Source organism: Balaenoptera ricei, chromosome 5 (assembly GCF_028023285.1).
Source record: "Balaenoptera ricei isolate mBalRic1 chromosome 5, mBalRic1.hap2, whole genome shotgun sequence".
In the NCBI taxonomy this organism is placed as follows: Eukaryota; Metazoa; Chordata; class Mammalia; order Artiodactyla; family Balaenopteridae; genus Balaenoptera; species Balaenoptera ricei.
The window spans coordinates 81,318,778-81,338,664 of NC_082643.1; the positions used below are offsets into that span (position 1 = coordinate 81,318,778).

The window sequence follows — 19,887 nt, forward strand, 5'->3', positions numbered from 1 at the left end:
TCTCCATCTGTTGGTATCATCTTTAATTTCTTTCATCAGTGTCTTATAGTTTTCTGCATACAGGTCTTTTGTCTCCCTAGGTAGGTTTATTCCTAGGTATTTTATTCTTTTTGTTGCAATGGTAAATGGGAGTGTTTCCATAATTTCTCTTTCAGATTTTTCATCATTAGTGTATAGGAATGCAAGAGATTTCTGTGCATTAATTTTGTATCCTGCAACTTTACCATATTCATTAATTAGCTCCAGCAGTTTTCTGGTGGCAGTTTTAGGATTCTCTATGTATAGTATCATGTCATCCGCAAACAGTGACAGTTTTACTTCTTCTTTTCCAATTTGGATTCCTTTTATTTCTTTTTCTTCTCTGATTGCCGTGGCTAGGACTTCCAAAACTATGTTGAATAATAGTGGTGAGAGTGGACATCCTTGTCTCGTTCCTGATCTTAGAGGAAATGCTTTCAGTTTTTCACCATTGAGAATGATGTTTGCTGTGGGTTTGTCATATATGGCCTTTATTATGTTGAGGTAGGTTCCCTCTATGCCCACTTTCTGGAGAGTTTTTATCAGAAATGGGTGTTGAATTTTGTCAAAAGCTTTTTCTGCATCTATTGAGATGATCATATGGTTTTTATTCTTCAATTTGTTAATATGGTGTATCACATTGATTGATTTGCGTATATTGAAGAATCCTTGCATCCCTGGGATAAATCCCACTTGATCGTGGTGTATGATCCTTTTAATGTGTTGTTGGATTCTGTTTGCTAGTATTTTGTTGAGGATTTTTGCATCTATATTCATCAGTGATATTGGTCTGTAATTTTCTTTTTTTGTAGTGTCTTTGTCTGGTTTTGGTATCAGGGTGATGGTGGCCTCATAGAATGAGTTTGGGAGTGTTCCTTCCTCTGCAATTTTTTGGAAGAGTTTGAGAAGGATGGGTGTTAGCTCTTCTCTAAATGTTTGATAGAATTCACCTGTGAAGCCGTCTGGTCCTGGACTTTTGTTTGTTGGAAGATTTTTAATCACAGTTTCAATTTCATTACTTGTGATTGGTCTGTTCATATTTTCTATTTCTTCCTGGTTCAGTCTTGGAAGGTTATACCTTTCTAAGAATTTGTCCATTTCTTCCAGGTTGTCCATTTTATTGGCATAAAGTTGCTTGTAGTAGTCTCTTAGGATGCTTTGTATTTCTGCAGTGTCTGTTGTAACTTCTCCTTTTTCATTTCTGATTTTATTGATTTGAGTCCTCTCCCTCTTTTTCTTGATGAGTCTGGCTAATGGCTTATCAATTTTGTTTATTTTCTCAAAGAACCAACTTTTAGTTTTATTGATCTTTGCTATTGTTTTCTTTGTTTCTATTTCATTTATTTCTGCTCTGATCTTTATGATTTCTTTCCTTCTGCTAACTTTGGGTTTTGTTTGTTCTTCTTTCTCTAGTTTCTTTAAGTGTAAGGTTAGATTGTTTACTTGAGCTTTTTCTTGTTTCTTTAGGTAGGCTTGTATAGCTATAAACTTCCCTCTTAGAACTGCTTTTGCTGCATCCCATAGGTTTTGGGTCATCGTGTTTTCATTGTCATTTGTCTCTAGGTATTTTTTGATTTCCTCTTTGATTTCTTCAGTGATCTCTTGGTTATTTAGTAACGTATTGTTTAGCCTCCATGTGTTTGTCCTTTTTACGTTTTTTTCCCTGTAATTCATTTCTAATCTCATAGCGTTGTGGTCAGAAAAGATGCTTGATATGATTTCAATTTTCTTAAATTTACTGAGGCTTGATTTGTGACCCAAGATGTGATCTATCTTGGAGAATGTTCCGTGCGCACTTGAGAAGAACGTGTAATCTGCTGTTTTTGGATGGAATGTCCGATATATATCAATTAAATCTATCTGGTCTATTGTGTCATTTAAAGCTTCTGTTTCCTTATTTATTTTCATTTTGGATGATCTGTCCATTGGTGTAAGTGAGGTGTTAAAGTCCCCCACTATTATTGTGTTACTGTCGATTTCCTCTTTTATAGCTGTTAGCAGTTGCCTTATGTATTGAGGTGCTCCTATGTTGGGTGCATATATATTTATAATTGTTATATCTTCTTCTTGGATTGATCCCTGGATCATTATGTAGTGTCCTTCCTTGTCTCTTGTAACATTCTTTATTTTAAAGTCTATTTTATCTGATATGAGTATAGCTACTCCAGCTTTCTTTTGATTTCCATTTGCATGGAATATCTTTTTCCATCCCCTCACTTTCAGTCTGTATGTGTCCCTAGGTCTAAAGTGGGTCTCTTGTAGACAGCATATATATGGGTCTTGTTTTTGTATCCATTCAGCCAGTCTATGTCTTTTGGTTGGGGCATTTAATCCATTCACGTTTAAGGTAATAATCGATATGTATGTTCCTATGACCATTTTCTTAATTGTTTTGGGTTTGTTTTTGTAGGTCCTTTTCTTCTCTTGTGTTTCCCACTTAGAGAAGTTCCTTTAGCATTTGTTGTAGAGCTGGTTTGGTGGTGCTGAATTCTCTTAGCTTTTGCTTGTCTGTAAAGCTTTTGATTTCTCCATCAAATCTAAATGAGATCCTTGCCGGGTAGAGTAATCTTGGTTGTAGGTTCTTCCCTTTCATCACTTTAAGTATATCATGCCACTCCCTTCTGGCTTGCAGAGTTTCTGCTGAGAAATCAGCTGTTAACCTTATGGGAGTTCCCTTGTATGTTATTTGTCGTTTTTCCCTTGCTGCTTTCAATAATTTTTCTTTGTCTTTAATTTTTGCCACTTTGATTACTATGTGTCTCGGCGTGTTTCTCCTTGGGTTTATCCTGTATGGGACTCTCTGCGCTTCCTGGACTTGGGTGGCTATTTCCTTTCCCATGTTAGGGAAGTTTTCGACTATAATCTCTTCAAATATTTTCTCTGGTCCTTTCTCTCTCTCTTCTCCTTCTGGGACCCCTATAATGCGAATGTTGTTGCGTTTAATGTTGTCCCAGAGGTCTCTTAGGCTGTCTTCATTTCTTTTCATTCTTTTTTCTTTAGTCTGTTCCGCAGCAGTGAATTCCATCATTCTGTCTTCCAGGTCACTTATCCGTTCTTCTGCCTCAGTTATTCTGCTATTGATTCCTTCTAGTGTAGTTTTCATTTCAGTTATTGTATTGGTCATCTCTGTTTGTTTGTTCTTTAATTCTTCTAGGTCTTTGTTAATCATTTCTTGCATCTTCTCAATCTTTGCCTCCATTCTTATTCCGAGGTCCTGGATCATCTTCACTATCATTATTCTGAATTCTTTTTCTGGAAGGTTGCCTATCTCCACTTCATTTAGTTGTTTTTCTGGGGTTTTATCTTGTTCCTTCATCTGGGACATAGCCCTCTGCCTTTTCATCTTCTCTATCTTTCTGTAACTGTGGTTTTTGGTCCACAGGCTGCAGGATTATAGTTTTTCTTGCTTCTGTTGTCTGCCCTCTGGTGGTTGAGGCTATCTAAGAGGCTTGATGGGAGGCTCTGGTGGTGGGTAGAGCTGACTGTTGCTGTGGCGGTCAGAGCTCAGTAAAACCTTAATCCACTTGACTGTTGATGGGTGGGGCTGGGTTCCCTCCCTGTTGGCTGTTTTGCCTGAGGCAACCCAACACTGGAGCCTACCCGTGCTCTTTGGTGGGGTTAATGGCAGACTCTGGGAGGGCTCACGCCAAGGAGAACTTCCCAGAACCTCTGCTGCCAGTGTCCTTATCCCCACGGTGAAACAGAGCCACCACTCGCCTCTGCAGGAGACCCCCCAACACCAGCGGGTAGGTCTGGTTCAGTCTCCCCCAGGCTCACTGCTCCTTCCCCTGGGTCCTGATGCACACATTACTTTGTGTGTGCCCTCCAAGAGTGGGATCTCTGTTTCCCCCAGTCCCGTCAAAGTCCTGCAATCCAATTCCCACTAGCCTTCAAAGTCTGATTCTCTAGGAATTCCTCCTCCCGTTGCCTGACCCCCAGGTTGGGAAGCCTGACGTGGGGCTCAGAACCTTTACTCCAGTGGGTGGACTTCTGTGGTATAAGTGTTCGCCAGTCTGTGAGTCACCCACCCAGCAGTTATGGGGTTTGATTTTACTCTGATTGCGCCCCTCCTACCGTCTCACTGTGGCTTCTCCTCTGTCCTTGGACGTGGGGTATCCTCCTTGGTGAAGTCCAGGGTCTTCCTGTCAATGATTGTCCAGCAGCCAGTTGTGATTCTGGTGCTCTCGCAAGAGGGAGTGACAGCACGTCCTTCTACTCCGCCATCTTCTCTGTTGTAACTTCTATTTCATTTCTAATTTTATTGAGTCCTCTCCCTCTTTTTCTTGATGAGTGTGGCTAATGGGTTATCAATTTTGTTTATCTTCTCAAAGAACCAGCTTTTAGTTTTATTGATCTTTGCTATTCTTTTCTTTGTTTCTTTTTCATTTATTTCTGCTCTGATCTTTATGATTTCTTTCATTCTGCTAACTTTGGGTTTTGTTTGTTCTTCTTTCCCTAGGTCCTTTAGGTGTAAGGTTAGATTGTTTATTTGAGATTTTTCTTGTTTCTTGAGGTAGGCTTGTATAGCTATAAACTTCCCTCTTAGTACTGCTTTTGCTGCATCCCATAGGTTTTGGATCATTGTGTTTTCATTGTCATTTGTCTCTAGGTATTTTTTGATTTCCTCTTTGCTTTATTCAGTGGTCTCTTGGTTATTTAGTAACGTACTGTTTAGCCTCCATGTGTTTGTGTTTTTTACGTTTTTTTTCCTTGTAATTCATTTCTAATCTCATAGTGTTGTGGTCAGAAAAGATGCTTGATATGATTTCAATTTTCCTAAATTTACTGAGGCTTGATTTGTGACCCAAGATGTGACCTATCCTGGAGAATGTTCCGTGTGCACTTGAGAAGAAAGTGTAATCTGCTGTTTTTAGATGGAATGTCCTATAAATATCTATTAAATCTATGTGGTCTATTGTGTCACTTAAAGCTTGTGTTTCCTTATTAATTTTCTGTGTGGATGATCTGTCCATTGGTATAAGTGAGGTGTTAAAGTCCTCCACTATTATTGTGTTACTGTTGATTTCCTCTTTTACAGCTGTTAGCAGTTGCCTTATGTATTGCGGTGCTCCTATGTTGGGTGCATATTTATTTATAATTGTTATATCTTCTTTTTGGATTGATCCCATGATCATTATGTAGTGTCCTTCTTTGTCTCTTGTAACATTCTTTATTTTAAAGTCTAGTTTGTCTGATATGAGAATTGCTACTCCAGCTTTCTTTTTATTTCCATTTGCATGGAATATCTTTTTCCATCCCCTTACTTTCAGTCTGTATGTGTCCCTAGGTCTGAAGTGGGTCTCTTGTAGACAGCATATAGATGGGTCTTGTTCTTGTATCCATTCAGCAAGCCTGTGTCTTTTTTTTTTTTTAAACAAATAAATTTATTTAAAAACAAAACAGTAAAATAAACAGTATTCACAGAAGCAGTAAATTCATATTCTGTTTCTACTAAGTTTCAGGGAATTCTGTTTCTTTATTTTGTGCATTATTATTAATGATAACCATGGTATTTGTAAGTCATGATGTTATCTCATGGTATTGAATAAATGTGATGGTAACATCAGAAAAAACAAACTTATCCTGAAAAAAAGACATTTGGGCTATAGCAAGCCTGTTCATGGACTTAGGCATAATAACATTCTTAATTAAGTCTCTTAGCTCAAAGAGGTATGCTGAGCAACATACTTGCCCTTTAGAATGTACCAGGATGTCTTTATATCTCTATATTACTTTTATAAATAACATGAGAAAAAAATGAAGATATTTCCATTTTTATTTTTAAAAGGTACATAAAGGAGGGTCCAAAGGAAGTCTCCAAATGAGACCAACAAACTCCCAAATCTGTGTGTAACTCTCAAAATTTCTGAGTCAGCAATTAAATATTTGCTTTAAACTTTCTATTAAAGTAGAATAAAAAATAAACACAGCACAACTTCTATAGGGATATCAGGATACTCATAACAATAAATCTGGCTTGGTGTAAACATGACTATTATATTTTCTCCCCTTCCTGGGAGACATAGCCAAAAATACTTAAATTAACCCCAAGATGGTAATAGAAGTATAACCTGGGCCGTCAATTCAGTTTGTACTGAACATTGATTTATCTGCAACTAAATGTTAATTTCTTTCCTTCCAGTTCAGAAATACACCTTTAATAATTTTTCATTAGCTTGGAAGAAGCCTGTGTCTTTTGGTTGGAGCATTTAATCCATTCACGTTTAAGTTAATTATCGATATGTATGTTCCTATTACCATTTTCTTAATTGTTTTGGGTTTGTTTTTGTAGGTCCTTTTCTTCTCTTGTGTTCCCCACTTAGAGAAGTTCCTTTAGCATTTGTTGTAGAGCTGGTTTGGTGGTGCTGAATTCTCTTAGCTTTTGCTTGTCTGTAAAGCTTTTGATTTCTCCATCGAATCTGAATGAGATCCTTGCTGGGTAGAGTAATCTTGGTTGTAGGTTCTTCCCTTTCATCACTTTAAGTATATCATTCCACTCCCTTCTGGCTTGTAGAGTTTCTGCTGAGAAATCAGCAACCTTATGGGAGTTCCCTTGTATATTATTTGTCATTTTTCCCTTGCTGCTTTCAATAATTTTTCTTTGTCTTTAATTTTTGCCAATTTGATTACTATGTGTCTCAGCGTGTTTCTCCTTGGGTTTATCCTGTATGGGACTCTCTGCGCTTCCTGGACTTGGGTGGCTATTTACTTTCCCATGTTAGGTAAGTTGTCGACTATAATCTCTTCAAATATTTCTCGGGTCCTTTCTCTCTCTCTTCTCCTTCTGGGACCCCTATAATGCGAATGTTGTTGTGTTTAATGTTATCCCAGAAGTCTCTTAGCCTGTCTTCATTTCTTTTCATTCTTTTTTCTTTATTCTGTTCTGCAGCAGTGAATTCCACCATTCTGTCTTCCACGTCACTTACCCGTTCTTCTGCCTCAGTTATTCTGCTATTGAATCCTTCTAGTGTAGTTTTCATTTCAGTTATTGTATTGTTCATCTCTGTTTGTTTGTTCTTTAATTCTTCTAGGTCTGTGTTAAACATTTCTTGCAACATCTCGATCTTTGCCTCCATTCTTTTTCCAATGTCCTGGATCATCTTCACTATCATTATTCTGAATTCTTTTTCTGGAAAGTTGCCTATCTCCACTTCATTTAGCTGTTTTTCTGGGGTTTTATCTTGTTCCTTCGTCTGGTACATAGCCTTGTGCCTTTTCATCTTGTCTATCTTTCTGTGAATGTGGTTTTTGTTCCACAGGCTGCAGGATTGTAGTTCTTCTTGCTTCTTCTGTCTGCCCTCTTGTGCATGCAGCTATCTAAGAGGCTTGTGCAAGTATCCTGATGGGAGGGACTGGTGGTGGGTAGAGCTGGCTGTTGCTCCGGTGGGCAGAGCTCAGTAAAACTTTAATCCTCTTGCCTGCTGATGGGTGGGGCTGAGTCCCCTCCCTGTTGGTTGTTTGGCCTGAGGGGACCCAACACTGAAGCCTACCTGGGCTCTTTGGTGGGGCTAATGCTGGACTCTGGGAGGGCTCACACCAATGAGTACTTCCCAGAACTTCTGCTGCCAGTGTCCTTGTCCTCACGGTGAGATAGAGCCACCCCCCGCCTCTGCAGGAGACCCTCCAACACTAGCTGGTAGGTCTGGTTCAGTCTCCCCTGGGATCACTGCTCCTTCCCCTGGGTCCCGACGCACACACTACTTTGTGTGTGCCCTCCAAGAGTGCAGTCTCTGTTTCCCCCAGTCCTGTCGAATTTCTGCATTCAAATCCCACTAGCCTTCAAAGTATGATTCTCTAGGAATTCCTCCTCCTGCTGCCAGACCCCCAGGTTGGGAAGTCTAATGTGGGGCTCAGAACCTTCACTCCAGTGGGTGGACTTCTGTGTTACAAGTGTTCTCCAGTTTGTGAGTCACCCACCCAGCAGTTATGGGATTTGATTTTATTGTGATTGTGCCCCTCCTACTGTCTCATTGTGGCTTCTCCTTTGTCTTTGGATGTGGGGTATCTTTTTTGGTGAGTTCCAGTGTCTTCCTGTCAATGATTGTTCAGCAGTTAGTTGTGATTCTGGTGTTCTCGCAAGAGCGAGTGAGATCACGTCCTTCTACCAAGGAGAAATCTTTAAGATGTCATAAACTTCTTGCTTGTTGGCCTATTATATGAACAATTAATGTATAATATTGCTACATAATGTTTCTGATTGATATTTCCACTAATAGTTAAACATAGATTACTCAGTACTGTTTGATAATGATTATCTTATGTTCTCTGTTGAAGTTATCTTTTATAATTTCATGTAAATTGACTGTATCAGCTATAAGTTGTTCACTAATGTTGATCACAAATTATGCTAGTCTTGTTGGGAGAAACAAAGGGTTTATTTATGTTATTACTTAGTACTGGACAAGACTAATTTTACTAGTCCTTTTATAATTATTATTTGCATATGCAAATACACAGCTTTCCATAAGCAAACCAGAATGTTGTTTAAATTAAAAAGTAGAGTAATTAACTAATTTGTTGTATGAAAAGCTGGCTATATTTCTGAAATTTTATTTAAAGATTAGTACCTCTGAATTTTTTTTAAATAGTTGCGTAACAAACAAATGTCCCTGCACAGATTTATTTATACAGTAAATTTTATTATGTGCTTAATGCTGTTCCAGGTCTTCGGGTTTCCTGTATGTAGTCCTAGCACTATTCTTGTGTACCATAAGATACAGTCATGCTTATTGTCTTGTACAGAGCTTTCTAAAAGGACTTTTTAAATTTTATAATTAAAAACAGTTAAGATTTTTTTTGTAATTTGATTTGTTTTTGTTTGCAGAACGCCCTCTTCACTACACAGAAAATGTGTTGGAACAGGTGCTTCGGTGGAGTTCATTAGCTGAACCTGGATCTGCTTATCTTGTGGTGAAAAGATTCTTAACCATTGACACAGTTAGACACTATAATGGTAGGTGCTGTTATTTCACATTGCAACTATGATTGAAAATTCAAGTGGTTAAAGGATAATTATTATGGCACAAGTGTTTTTTGAAAATGTAAAAATGAGTAGCTAAATGAAAAATCTACTGCCATTATTGTTAGAAAGAAGAATATAGACCAAGTGCCAGGGTCATATTTTCCTGGTGGGTAGGACTGTGGTAATAGTTGGTTAATTTGACCATATCAAATTAAAGATTTAGCAGGAATGATTCATCTTTTTAAGGTTTTGGGTTTATTTTATTTATTTGCCATGCTTAAGTGTTTTCCTAATTTTTAGATAGATGGTGAATCATCTTGAATTATAGTTACATTTGAAAGTTCTATGAGCATTCAAGAATCGCAAGCTCTGAGATTGTGTGCTTGTTATAATTCTCACCTATTTTGCAGTAATATTGGAAAACAAATACAAAATAAATACTTCCAATAAGGATATTTGCCATCCAACTGGGAGAAGACATGTATACATGTAAGGTTAAATAAGAAGTTAGCTAGCACAGGGGATCCATATAAGACAGTCTCTGAACTTGTTTTAGGTATCAGAAAACTTTCATTTTGAAACTTAGATTTTTCTGTTATGTTGACATTATCTGACAGATTAGAAAAAGATTTCCTGCCACACTGTCTATAACCCAACCCCGAAAACAGAGGATTCAAGTTTTATAAGATGAAATTTACCACAACTTTTATAATTCATATTGATAATAACCATTACTATTTATTAATCGGGTATTATGAAATGAACTCTCTGCATACCAAAACTCATTTATAGTTTTTTTTTAAATTTCTCCATGAGTTATATTATCATTTGAATTTTACAATTGAGAAAAGGGAAGCTCAGAGAAATTAAGTAAGTTGCCTCCAGATCACACATTTATTAAGTACTAGATTTGAGTACAGATTGGTTTTACTTCTAATTATTAAAAAAAAAAGAAAAAAGATGGGGAGGTTGGTACAGTTCTTAAATGCGGTAAAGCTACGTGGTATGACTGCAGACTCTCTAGCTAGTAGCCATAAGTCGCAAGTTCTTAATTGTACCAGGCTAATCTGATATGTTTCTGATTTCATGATAATCTGGCTACTATGACAGACTACAATAGACTAGTTGGCTCATAAACAACAGAAGTTTATTTCTCACAGTGTGGAGACTAGAAGTCTGACATCAGAGTGCCAGCCTGGCCAAGTTCTGGTGAGAGGCCTCTTCCAGGTTGCAGACTGGGGACTTCTTGTATCCTCCCAGGGCGGAGAGCAGAGAGAGGAAGCACACTCTCTGTGACTCTTACAAGGGCACTAAGCCCATTCCTGAGGATTCACCCTCGTGACCTCATCTAATCCTAATTACCTCATAAAGGCCCCACCTCCTAAAACCTGATACCGTGTAGGTAGGTTTCAACATATGAATTGGGGAAACATAAACATTCAGTCCATAACCCTGCCCTTCATATCTTACAATTACACAAAAGTATTTTTACAAAATGCAAGCAGTTTAACAGCTTCTATGTCATTCTGGTCTTACTAGCATCTAAATAAACAGAACATGTGTTCTTTTTGCTGTAGAAATTTAGCCTTTTAGACACCTTTATCTTGTTTAACTTCTTTCTTACTCCTACATATGATTTTGGCCACATCCTCTGTATACTGCTCAACGATTGCAATAGAAATTCTCTCTCATCATATGACTGCTACAAGCATCCCTGTCATAGAGCAGTGATTGTCAGGTGGGGGAGATTTTTGTCTCCCAGGGGGGCATTTGGCAATGTCTGGAGATATTTCTGACGGTCACACTGGGTAGGGTGGTGCTTCTGGTATTTAGTGGTTAGAGACCAGAGATGCTGTGAAACATCCTACAATACACAGGAAGGCTCTTTACAACAAAGCATAATCTGGCTCAAAATGTCAATGGTGTCATGTTGAAAATCTCTGATTTAGATAACCTTTGAAATCTGGCCTAGCTCTTAAATTCTATTATTCTTTCATTTTAACATTGAGATAAAGGAAACATATTGAGTTTATGAACAAACTCCTGTCTGCATTATGAAATACATTATAGGTTCTCATGGCTTCTTTTCTTTTAGAAAATAAGTCATCTTTTCCGGTAAATTTGAATTTTTTTTGGTGAGAATTTTCCTTTTTCTAATATCCCTCTAAAATGTCTGTTAATTCTCCATGTTGCAAAAACTTAGTTCTTGTTTGAATGCTAGTAGACTGGCTATGTGAATAAAACCAGACAAGAATAAGATCTTAAAAGGCTATAATATAAAGGAAGGTTTTGTGCAGGTGGGCCTGAGGGATAACCCAAAGCAAGGATACCATTAAGTGCTGTATCAGCGATGTTAGATTGAGTGGGTTTAGAGCAATCACATCTGAGTAAAATCTTTGTTGTTTAAGGGCAACAAGAAATGGTCGAGTGACAAACTATAAATTGCTCTACCCACAAACTTGGTAGGAAGATTGGGCATTAAAACGATGCCTCACCTATTGTACGTGTCTCCTTTTGGGGGTTGTGAGTGTGTCCTGTTGTGAAAGCATCAGGCTTCTGTAAGGTCTAGACAAAGCACCTTGCACAAAACTGGGGAACCCAAGCAGTGGAAAGCAGGCTTACATGACAGTTTCTGAGATTTGGATGAAATATTCTCTAGAGTAAAATGTCAGTAAACTCTTGTGCTACTCTCATATCTCCTGCATTCCTCTGACAGGGTGGGAGCTGTGAAACTTATCACTGCCCCTGCACTCTACCCCCCTCAGCTGGCCAAACCAATATGCAACTTGTTATTATGATAACAGTAGTTCTTTCTACCAGGAAATTATGTCCCTCTGCATGAAAAAAAAAAGTCAGGTTTTAGAGTAACACCCTCAGGAAATACATTAATTAGACCATTTCATATCAGTAGTTATGTACTTTTGGTCAGAAATAGGAGTACCTATGAAGTAAATATTTAACTTTATTTTTTAGTTTTCTAGCCAATAAAATTTTTATACATGTTTTTCATTAGAGCTTGATTTATATTCAGATTGTCAAAGTAAAATCTCTTTCATTATGGTTGGTCTGCATCTGTGTGCATTTAGGATTGTCATTTTAAAGAAGGTTTGGCCTATTGTTTGTTTTTAAAATCAACTTCTAAAGTCATGATTTTTTCTTATAGTCGTGTCTTACAGTAACCTGGGGATTCTAAGTACTTCTTATGGGGTACCCTGTGTGATAGATTTTAGGTTGGTTAGGTATTCAGTCTACTTTGTCCCTGTCTTGGCAAATGTCTCCTAAATCAATCACAGTGACCACCTACTCCAGAATTATTGCTCCATTCGTTACCTGCACTACTCCTTAAAATTGGGATCTAAAAGGAAAATAATGAAAGTAAATCAAATGTGATTTCTCTGTCAATTTGTTAGCAGAAAAACTGGAATCACTTCAGAAACACATGGCTCTTCACAGCAGAGACGCAACAATGTTAAGGATTTCTTTTCCTTTCTTAAGATTTTCTTATTCTAACCTGGGGGCCAAGTGGAAATTAGCACAGTTTGAAACAAGGCTGGTTGGTTACAACCATACTTTTCTCTCAGTAATGAATAGCTATTGTGTTAATATTTTCTTAAAACATAAAGTAGCACTGACACATCCTTCGCACCTGTCTCATCATACCTGATACCTAATTGCCACAAATCTTAGTGTCTGTCTACCTATCCCTATCTCTTCCTGTTTCTCCTTTATCTAAACACACACACACACACACACACACACACACACACACGACTTGCATTTCATTAATTGCATGATGGTGTTTCTGATTTTATGCAACAAATTATAGGCATATACTTTTGTTTGATACCACCTTCTTGCTTAATGAAGAATTTTATCAAATTATAAGTTTAGGGGTTTGGAGTTGTTTAGGAGTTTTAATTTTCTCAATTTGCTCATTTTATCTCAATAGTTTAAAATATAGACATCACAAGAAGGAATAGACTTTAGAGTCAACCAACACTTAATTTCTGCTCATTCATTTAAGGTAATGAGGAAGCATACTTTACTTTTATAGAAGTATGTAAGAGTAAATGAATTTTCTGTTGCCTCTACTTAAAAATCAATTCTGTGTTTTTCAAAAGCAGCATTGTATTTCTGAGAAGCATTTTGGGCTATTGTCACTATTGTAATGAGGAGTTAACTAACTTGAAAAGAAAAATAATAGTCTGAATTTCTTTTCTACCCCATGGATTATGGCTGAGACATTGAGATAGGGAGAATGAAACTTCATTTAAATTGCCATTTAGACTTTGTCATAGCTAATCATATTAGACCTTCTTATATTATCATTATCTCATATTAAGTTTCAACATCTCTATCACAAGTTAGCCATAAATTTATAGCTTCTATAAGGTTCCAGAATAAATAATTTTTTGTTGCAGAAGTCTTATTTTAAGCACTAAAGTTCTTTAATATTACCCCAATAGAATGTAATACAACAGAATCAAGTTTTAGTGATCTCAATGAGGAAGAACTACTTTTAAGATAGAAGATGTAACTCAAATGAAGATGCGTGTGGGTTTCTAAATTTAGATTGCCACATATGACAGATGCTTTGGAATTAAATTTACATTAGAATAGAATAGTTCAAAATGCAACTGCTTCCAGCAAATTCAGACCTGGAAAGCTGAGCCATCCACTATCGACTGACTTAAGAAAATAAAGGAAAATTCCAGCAAAAATAGTATGAGTTCATAAATCATAGTCTAGCTGAAATAATTTATATTCCACTCCCCATCATATCTTTTTAAATCCAAAGATGTGTAAAAGTTGAAGGTAAGACCCAGTCCACTTCAAGTGGAAGTATTTTCTCGGAAATTGATGATAGAATAGAAAAGTAGTGTTCTACTTTCTACAGTTTGCTGCGTTGTCAGTAAAATGGCGTGGAATCTCTGGCACTTTTCTAGTCAGTCCTCCAGTAGTAAGTATATTTACAATTTTACTGCTTAAGGATAATCTAATTACAAAAGGATGTTATAAGGCTGCTAGTTCTATTAAGCATTGCTTCTTCAATACAAGTAACAAAGGAAAATATACTGGGAATCAGGGCGGGGGGGGTAATATTTGACTTTTCCTAGATTACTTTAAAGCAGGTTTGGTTTCTACTCAGTCGTAGAACTAAATTTTACTAAATACATTTTGAGTGAATGTCATGCAGTGAGTGAACTATATCAAATTCTGCTTCCTCCAAATTATAAAGAATATATGTGTTCTATATAATCAATATCAAACAAAGGAAAATATGGATAATTTTTTTTTTTTAATGTCTGAAACATTTATATTAACATATTTCCATACATATTTCCATACAAGTACAATTATAAGATTTTTAGTAATTTCATGTAATGTCTGAAACATTTATATTAACATATTTCCATACATATTTCCATACAAATACAAATATAAGATTTTTAGAAATTTCATGTAATGTCTGAAACATTTATATTAACATATTTCCATACAAATAACCCAATGAAAGTTTAGTATTAGTTGTTTTGTTTGTTTTTTTATACTGCAGGTTCTTATTAGGCATCAGTTTTATACACATCAGTGTATACATGTCAATCCCATTCGCCCAATTCAGCACACCACCATCCCCACCCCACCGCAGTTTTCCCCCCTTGGTGTCCATATGTCCATTCTCTACATCTGTGTCTCAACTTCTGCCCTGCAAACTGGCTCATCTGTACCATTTTTCTAGGTTCCGCATACATGCATTAATATACGATATTTGTTTTTCTCTTTCTGACTTCACTCTGTATGACAGTCTCTAGATCCATCCACGTCTCAACAAATGACTCAATTTCGTTCCTTTTTATGGCTGAGTAATATTCCATTGTATATATGTACCACATCTTCTTTATCCATTCGTCTGTTGATGGGCATTTAGGTTGCTTCCATGACCTGGCTATTGTAAATAGTGCTGCAATGAACATTCGGGTGCATGTGTCTTTTTGAATTACGGTTTTCTCTGGGTATATGCCCAGTAGTGGGATTGCTGGGTCATATGGTAATTCTATTTTTAGTTTTTTAAGGAACCTCCATATTGTTCTCCATAGTGGCTGTATCAATTTACATTCCCACCAACAGTGCAAGAGGGTTCCCTTTTCACCACACCCTCTCCAGCATTTGTTGTTTGTAGATTTTCTGATGATGCCCATTCTAACAGGAGTGAGGTGATACCTCATTGTAGTTTTGATTTGCATTTCTCTAATAATTAGTGATGTTGAGCATCTTTTCATGTGCTTCGTGGCCATCTGTATGTCTTCTTTGGAGAAATGTCTATTTAGGTCTTCTGCCCATTTTTGGATTGGGGTGTTTGTTTCTTTGATATTGAGCTGAATGAGCTGTTTATATATTTTGGAGATTAATCCTTTGTCCGTTGATTCATTTGCAAATATTTTCTCCCATTCTGAGGGTTGTCTTTTCGTCTTGTTTATGGTTTCCTTTGCTGTGCAAAAGCTTTGAAGTTTCATTAGGTCCCACTTGTTTATTTTTGTTTTTATTTCCATTACTCTAGGAGGTGGATCAAAAAAGATCTTGCTGTGATTTATGTCAAAGAGTGTTCTTCCTATGTTTTCCTCTAAGAGTTTTATAGTGTCCAGTCTTATATTTAGGTCTCTAATCCATTTTGAGTTTATTTTTGTGTATGGTGTTAGGGAGTATTCTAATTTCATTCTTTTACATGTAGCTGTCCAGTTTTCCCAGCACCACTTATTGAAGAGACTGTCTTTTCTCCATTGTATATCTTTGCCTCCTTTGTCATAGATTAGTTGACCATAGGTGCGTGGGTTAATGTCTGGGCTTTCTATCTTGTTCCATTGATCTATGTTTCTGTTTTTGTGCCAGTACCATATTGTCTTGATTACTGTAGCTTTGTAGTATAGTCTGAAGTCAGGGAGTCTGATTCCTCCAGCTCCATTTTTTTGCCTCAAGACTGCTTTGCCTATTCGGGGTCTTTTGTGTCTCCATACAAATTTTAAGATGATTTGTTCTAGCTCAGTAAAAAATGCCATTGGTAATTTGATAGGGATTGCATTGAATCTGTAGATTGCTTTGGGTAGTATACTCATTTTCACAATGTTGATTCTTCCAATCCAAGAACATGGTATATCTCTCCATCTGTTGGTATCATCTTTAATTTCTTTCATCAGTGTCTTATAGTTTTCTGCATACAGGTCTTTTGTCTCCCTAGGTAGGTTTATTCCTAGGTATTTTATTCTTTTTGTTGCAATGGTAAATGGGAGTGTTTCCATAATTTCTCTTTCAGATTTTTCATCATTAGTGTATAGGAATGCAAGAGATTTCTGTGCATTAATTTTGTATCCTGCAACTTTACCATATTCATTAATTAGCTCTAGCAGTTTTCTGGTGGCAGTTTTAGGATTCTCTATGTATAGTATCATGTCATCCGCAAACAGTGACAGTTTTACTTCTTCTTTTCCAATTTGGATTCCTTTTATTTCTTTTTCTTCTCTGATTGCCGTGGCTAGGACTTCCAGAACTATGTTGAATAATAGTGGTGAGAGTGGACATCCTTGTCTCGTTCCTGATCTTAGAGGAAATGCTTTCAGTTTTTCACCATTGAGAATGATGTTTGCTGTGGGTTTGTCATATATGGCCTTTATTATGTTGAGGTAGGTTCCCTCTATGCCCACTTTCTGGAGAGTTTTTATCAGAAATGGGTGTTGAATTTTGTCAAAAGCTTTTTCTGCATCTATTGAGATGATCATATGGTTTTTATTCTTCAATTTGTTAATATGGTGTATCACATTGATTGATTTGCGTATATTGAAGAATCCTTGCATCCCTGGGATAAATCCCACTTGATCGTGGTGTATGATCCTTTTAATGTGTTGTTGGATTCTGTTTGCTAGTATTTTGTTGAGGATTTTTGCATCTATATTCATCAGTGATATTGGTCTGTAATTTTCTTTTTTTGTAGTGTCTTTGTCTGGTTTTGGTATCAGGGTGATGGTGGCCTCATAGAATGAGTTTGGGAGTGTTCCTTCCTCTGCAATTTTTTGGAAGAGTTTGAGAAGGATGGGTGTTAGCTCTTCTCTAAATGTTTGATAGAATTCACCTGTGAAGCCGTCTGGTCCTGGACTTTTGTTTGTTGGAAGATTTTTAATCACAGTTTCAATTTCATTACTTGTGATTGGTCTGTTCATATTTTCTATTTCTTCCTGGTTCAGTCTTGGAAGGTTATACCTTTCTAAGAATTTGTCCATTTCTTCCAGGTTGTCCATTTTATTGGCGTAAAGTTGCTTGTAGTAGTCTCTTAGGATGCTTTGTATTTCTGCAGTGTCTGTTGTAACTTCTCCTTTTTCATTTCTGATTTTATTGATTTGAGTCCTCTCCCTCTTTTTCTTGATGAGTCTGGCTAATGGCTTATCAATTTTGTTTATCTTCTCAAAGAACCAACTTTTAGTTTTATTGATCTTTGCTATTGTTTTCTTTGTTTCTATTTCATTTATTTCTGCTCTGATCTTTATGATTTCTTTCCTTCAGCTAACTTTGGGTTTTGTTTGTTCTTCTTTCTCTAGCTTCTTTAAGTGTAAGGTTAGATTGTTTACTTGAGCTTTTTCTTGTTTCTTTAGGTAGGCTTGTATAGCTATAAATTTCCCTCTTAGAACTGCTTTTGCTGCATCCCATAGGTTTTGGGTCGTCGTGTTTTCATTGTCATTTGTCTCTAGGTATTTTTTGATTTCCTCTTTGATTTCTTCAGTGATCTCTTGGTTATTTAGTAACGTATTGTTTAGCCTCCATGTGTTTGTCCTTTTTACGTTTTTTTCCCTGTAATTCATTTCTAATCTCATAGCGTTGTGGTCAGAAAAGATGCTTGATATGATTTCAATTTTCTTAAATTTACTGAGGCTTGATTTGTGACCCAAGATGTGATCTATCTTGGAGAATGTTCCGTGCGCACTTGAGAAGAACGTGTAATCTGCTGTTTTTGGATGGAATGTCCGATATATATCAATTAAATCTATCTGGTCTATTGTGTCATTTAAAGCTTCTGTTTCCTTATTTATTTTCATTTTGGATGATCTGTCCATTGGTGTAAGTGAGGTGTTAAAGTCCCCCACTATTATTGTGTTACTGTCGATTTCCTCTTTTATAGCTGTTAGCAGTTGCCTTATGTATTGAGGTGCTCCTATGTTGGGTGCATATATATTTATAATTGTTATATCTTCTTCTTGGATTGATCCCTGGATCATTATGTAGTGTCCTTCCTTGTCTCTTGTAACATTCTTTATTTTAAAGTCTATTTTATCTGATATGACTATAGCTACTCCAGCTTTCTTTTGATTTCCATTTGCATAGAATATCTTTTTCCATCCCCTCACTTTCAGTCTGTATGTGTCCCTAGGTCTAAAGTGGGTCTCTTGTAGACAGCATATATATGGGTCTTGTTTTTGTATCCATTCAGCCAGTCTATGTCTTTTGGTTGGGGCATTTAATCCATTCACGTTTAAGGTAATAATCGATATGTATGTTCCTATGACCATTTTCTTAATTGTTTTGGGTTTGTTTTTGTAGGTCCTTTTCTTCTCTTGTGTTTCCCACTTAGAGAAGTTCCTTTAGCATTTGTTGTAGAGCTGGTTTGGTGGTGCTGAATTCTCTTAGCTTTTGCTTGTCTGTAAAGCTTTTGATTTCTCCATCAAATCTAAATGAGATCCTTGCCGGGTAGAGTAATCTTGATTGTAGGTTCTTGCCTTTCATCACTTTAAGTATATCATGCCACTCCCTTCTGGCTTGCAGAGTTTCTGCTGAGAAATCAGCTGTTAACCTTATGGGAGTTCCCTTGTATGTTATTTGTCGTTTTTCCCTTGCTGCTTTCAATAATTTTTCTTTGTCTTTAATTTTTGCCACTTTGATTACTATGTGTCTCGGCGTGTTTCTCCTTGGGTTTATCCTGTATGGGACTCTCTGCGCTTCCTGGACTTGGGTGGCTATTTCCTTTCCCATGTTAGGGAAGTTTTCGACTATAATCTCTTCAAATATTTTCTCTGGTCCTTTCTCTCTCTCTTCTCCTTCTGGGACCCCTATAATGCGAATGTTGTTGCGTTTAATGTTGTCCCAGAGGTCTCTTAGGCTGTCTTCATTTCTTTTCATTCTTTTTTCTTTAGTCTGTTCCGCAGCAGTGAATTCCATCATTCTGTCTTCCAGGTCACTTATCCGTTCTTCTGCCTCAGTTATTCTGCTATTGATTCCTTCTAGTGTAGTTTTCATTTCAGTTATTGTATTGGTCATCTCTGTTTGTTTGTTCTTTAATTCTTCTAGGTCTTTGTTAATCATTTCTTGCATCTTCTCAATCTTTGCCTCCATTCTTATTCCAAGGTCCTGGATCATCTTCACTATCATTATTCTGAATTCTTTTTCTGGAAGGTTGCCTATCTCCACTTCATTTGTTTTTCTGGGGTTTTATCTTGTTCCTTCATCTGGGACATAGCCCTCTGCCTTTTCATCTTCTCTATCTTTCTGTAACTGTGGTTTTTGGTCCACAGGCTGCAGGATTATAGTTTTTCTTGCTTCTGTTGTCTGCCCTCTGGTGGTTGAGGCTATCTAAGAGGCTTGATGGGAGGCTCTGGTGGTGGGTAGAGCTGACTGTTGCTGTGGCGGTCAGAGCTCAGTAAAACCTTAATCCACTTGACTGTTGATGGGTGGGGCTGGGTTCCCTCCCTGTTGGCTGTTTTGCCTGAGGCAACCCAACACTGGAGCCTACCCGTGCTCTTTGGTGGGGTTAATGGCAGACTCTGGGAGGGCTCACGCCAAGGAGAACTTCCCAGAACCTCTGCTGCCAGTGTCCTTATCCCCACGGTGAAACAGAGCCACCACTCGCCTCTGCAGGAGACCCCCCAACA

General features: G+C 37.2%; 1 protein-coding gene across 3 annotated transcripts in view; it reads left to right on the top strand.

Moving 5' to 3' along the window:
* The window catches only part of ARAP2 (ArfGAP with RhoGAP domain, ankyrin repeat and PH domain 2), a 216,130-nt gene that overhangs the window by 152,336 nt on the left and 43,907 nt on the right, over window positions 1–19,887 (top strand). For all 3 annotated transcript variants that reach the window (XM_059923215.1, XM_059923216.1, XM_059923218.1), the window contains one exon: window positions 8,843–8,971. In XM_059923215.1, the coding sequence (XP_059779198.1) occupies window positions 8,843–8,971 (129 nt within the window). The remainder of the gene's footprint in view (window positions 1–8,842; window positions 8,972–19,887) is intronic.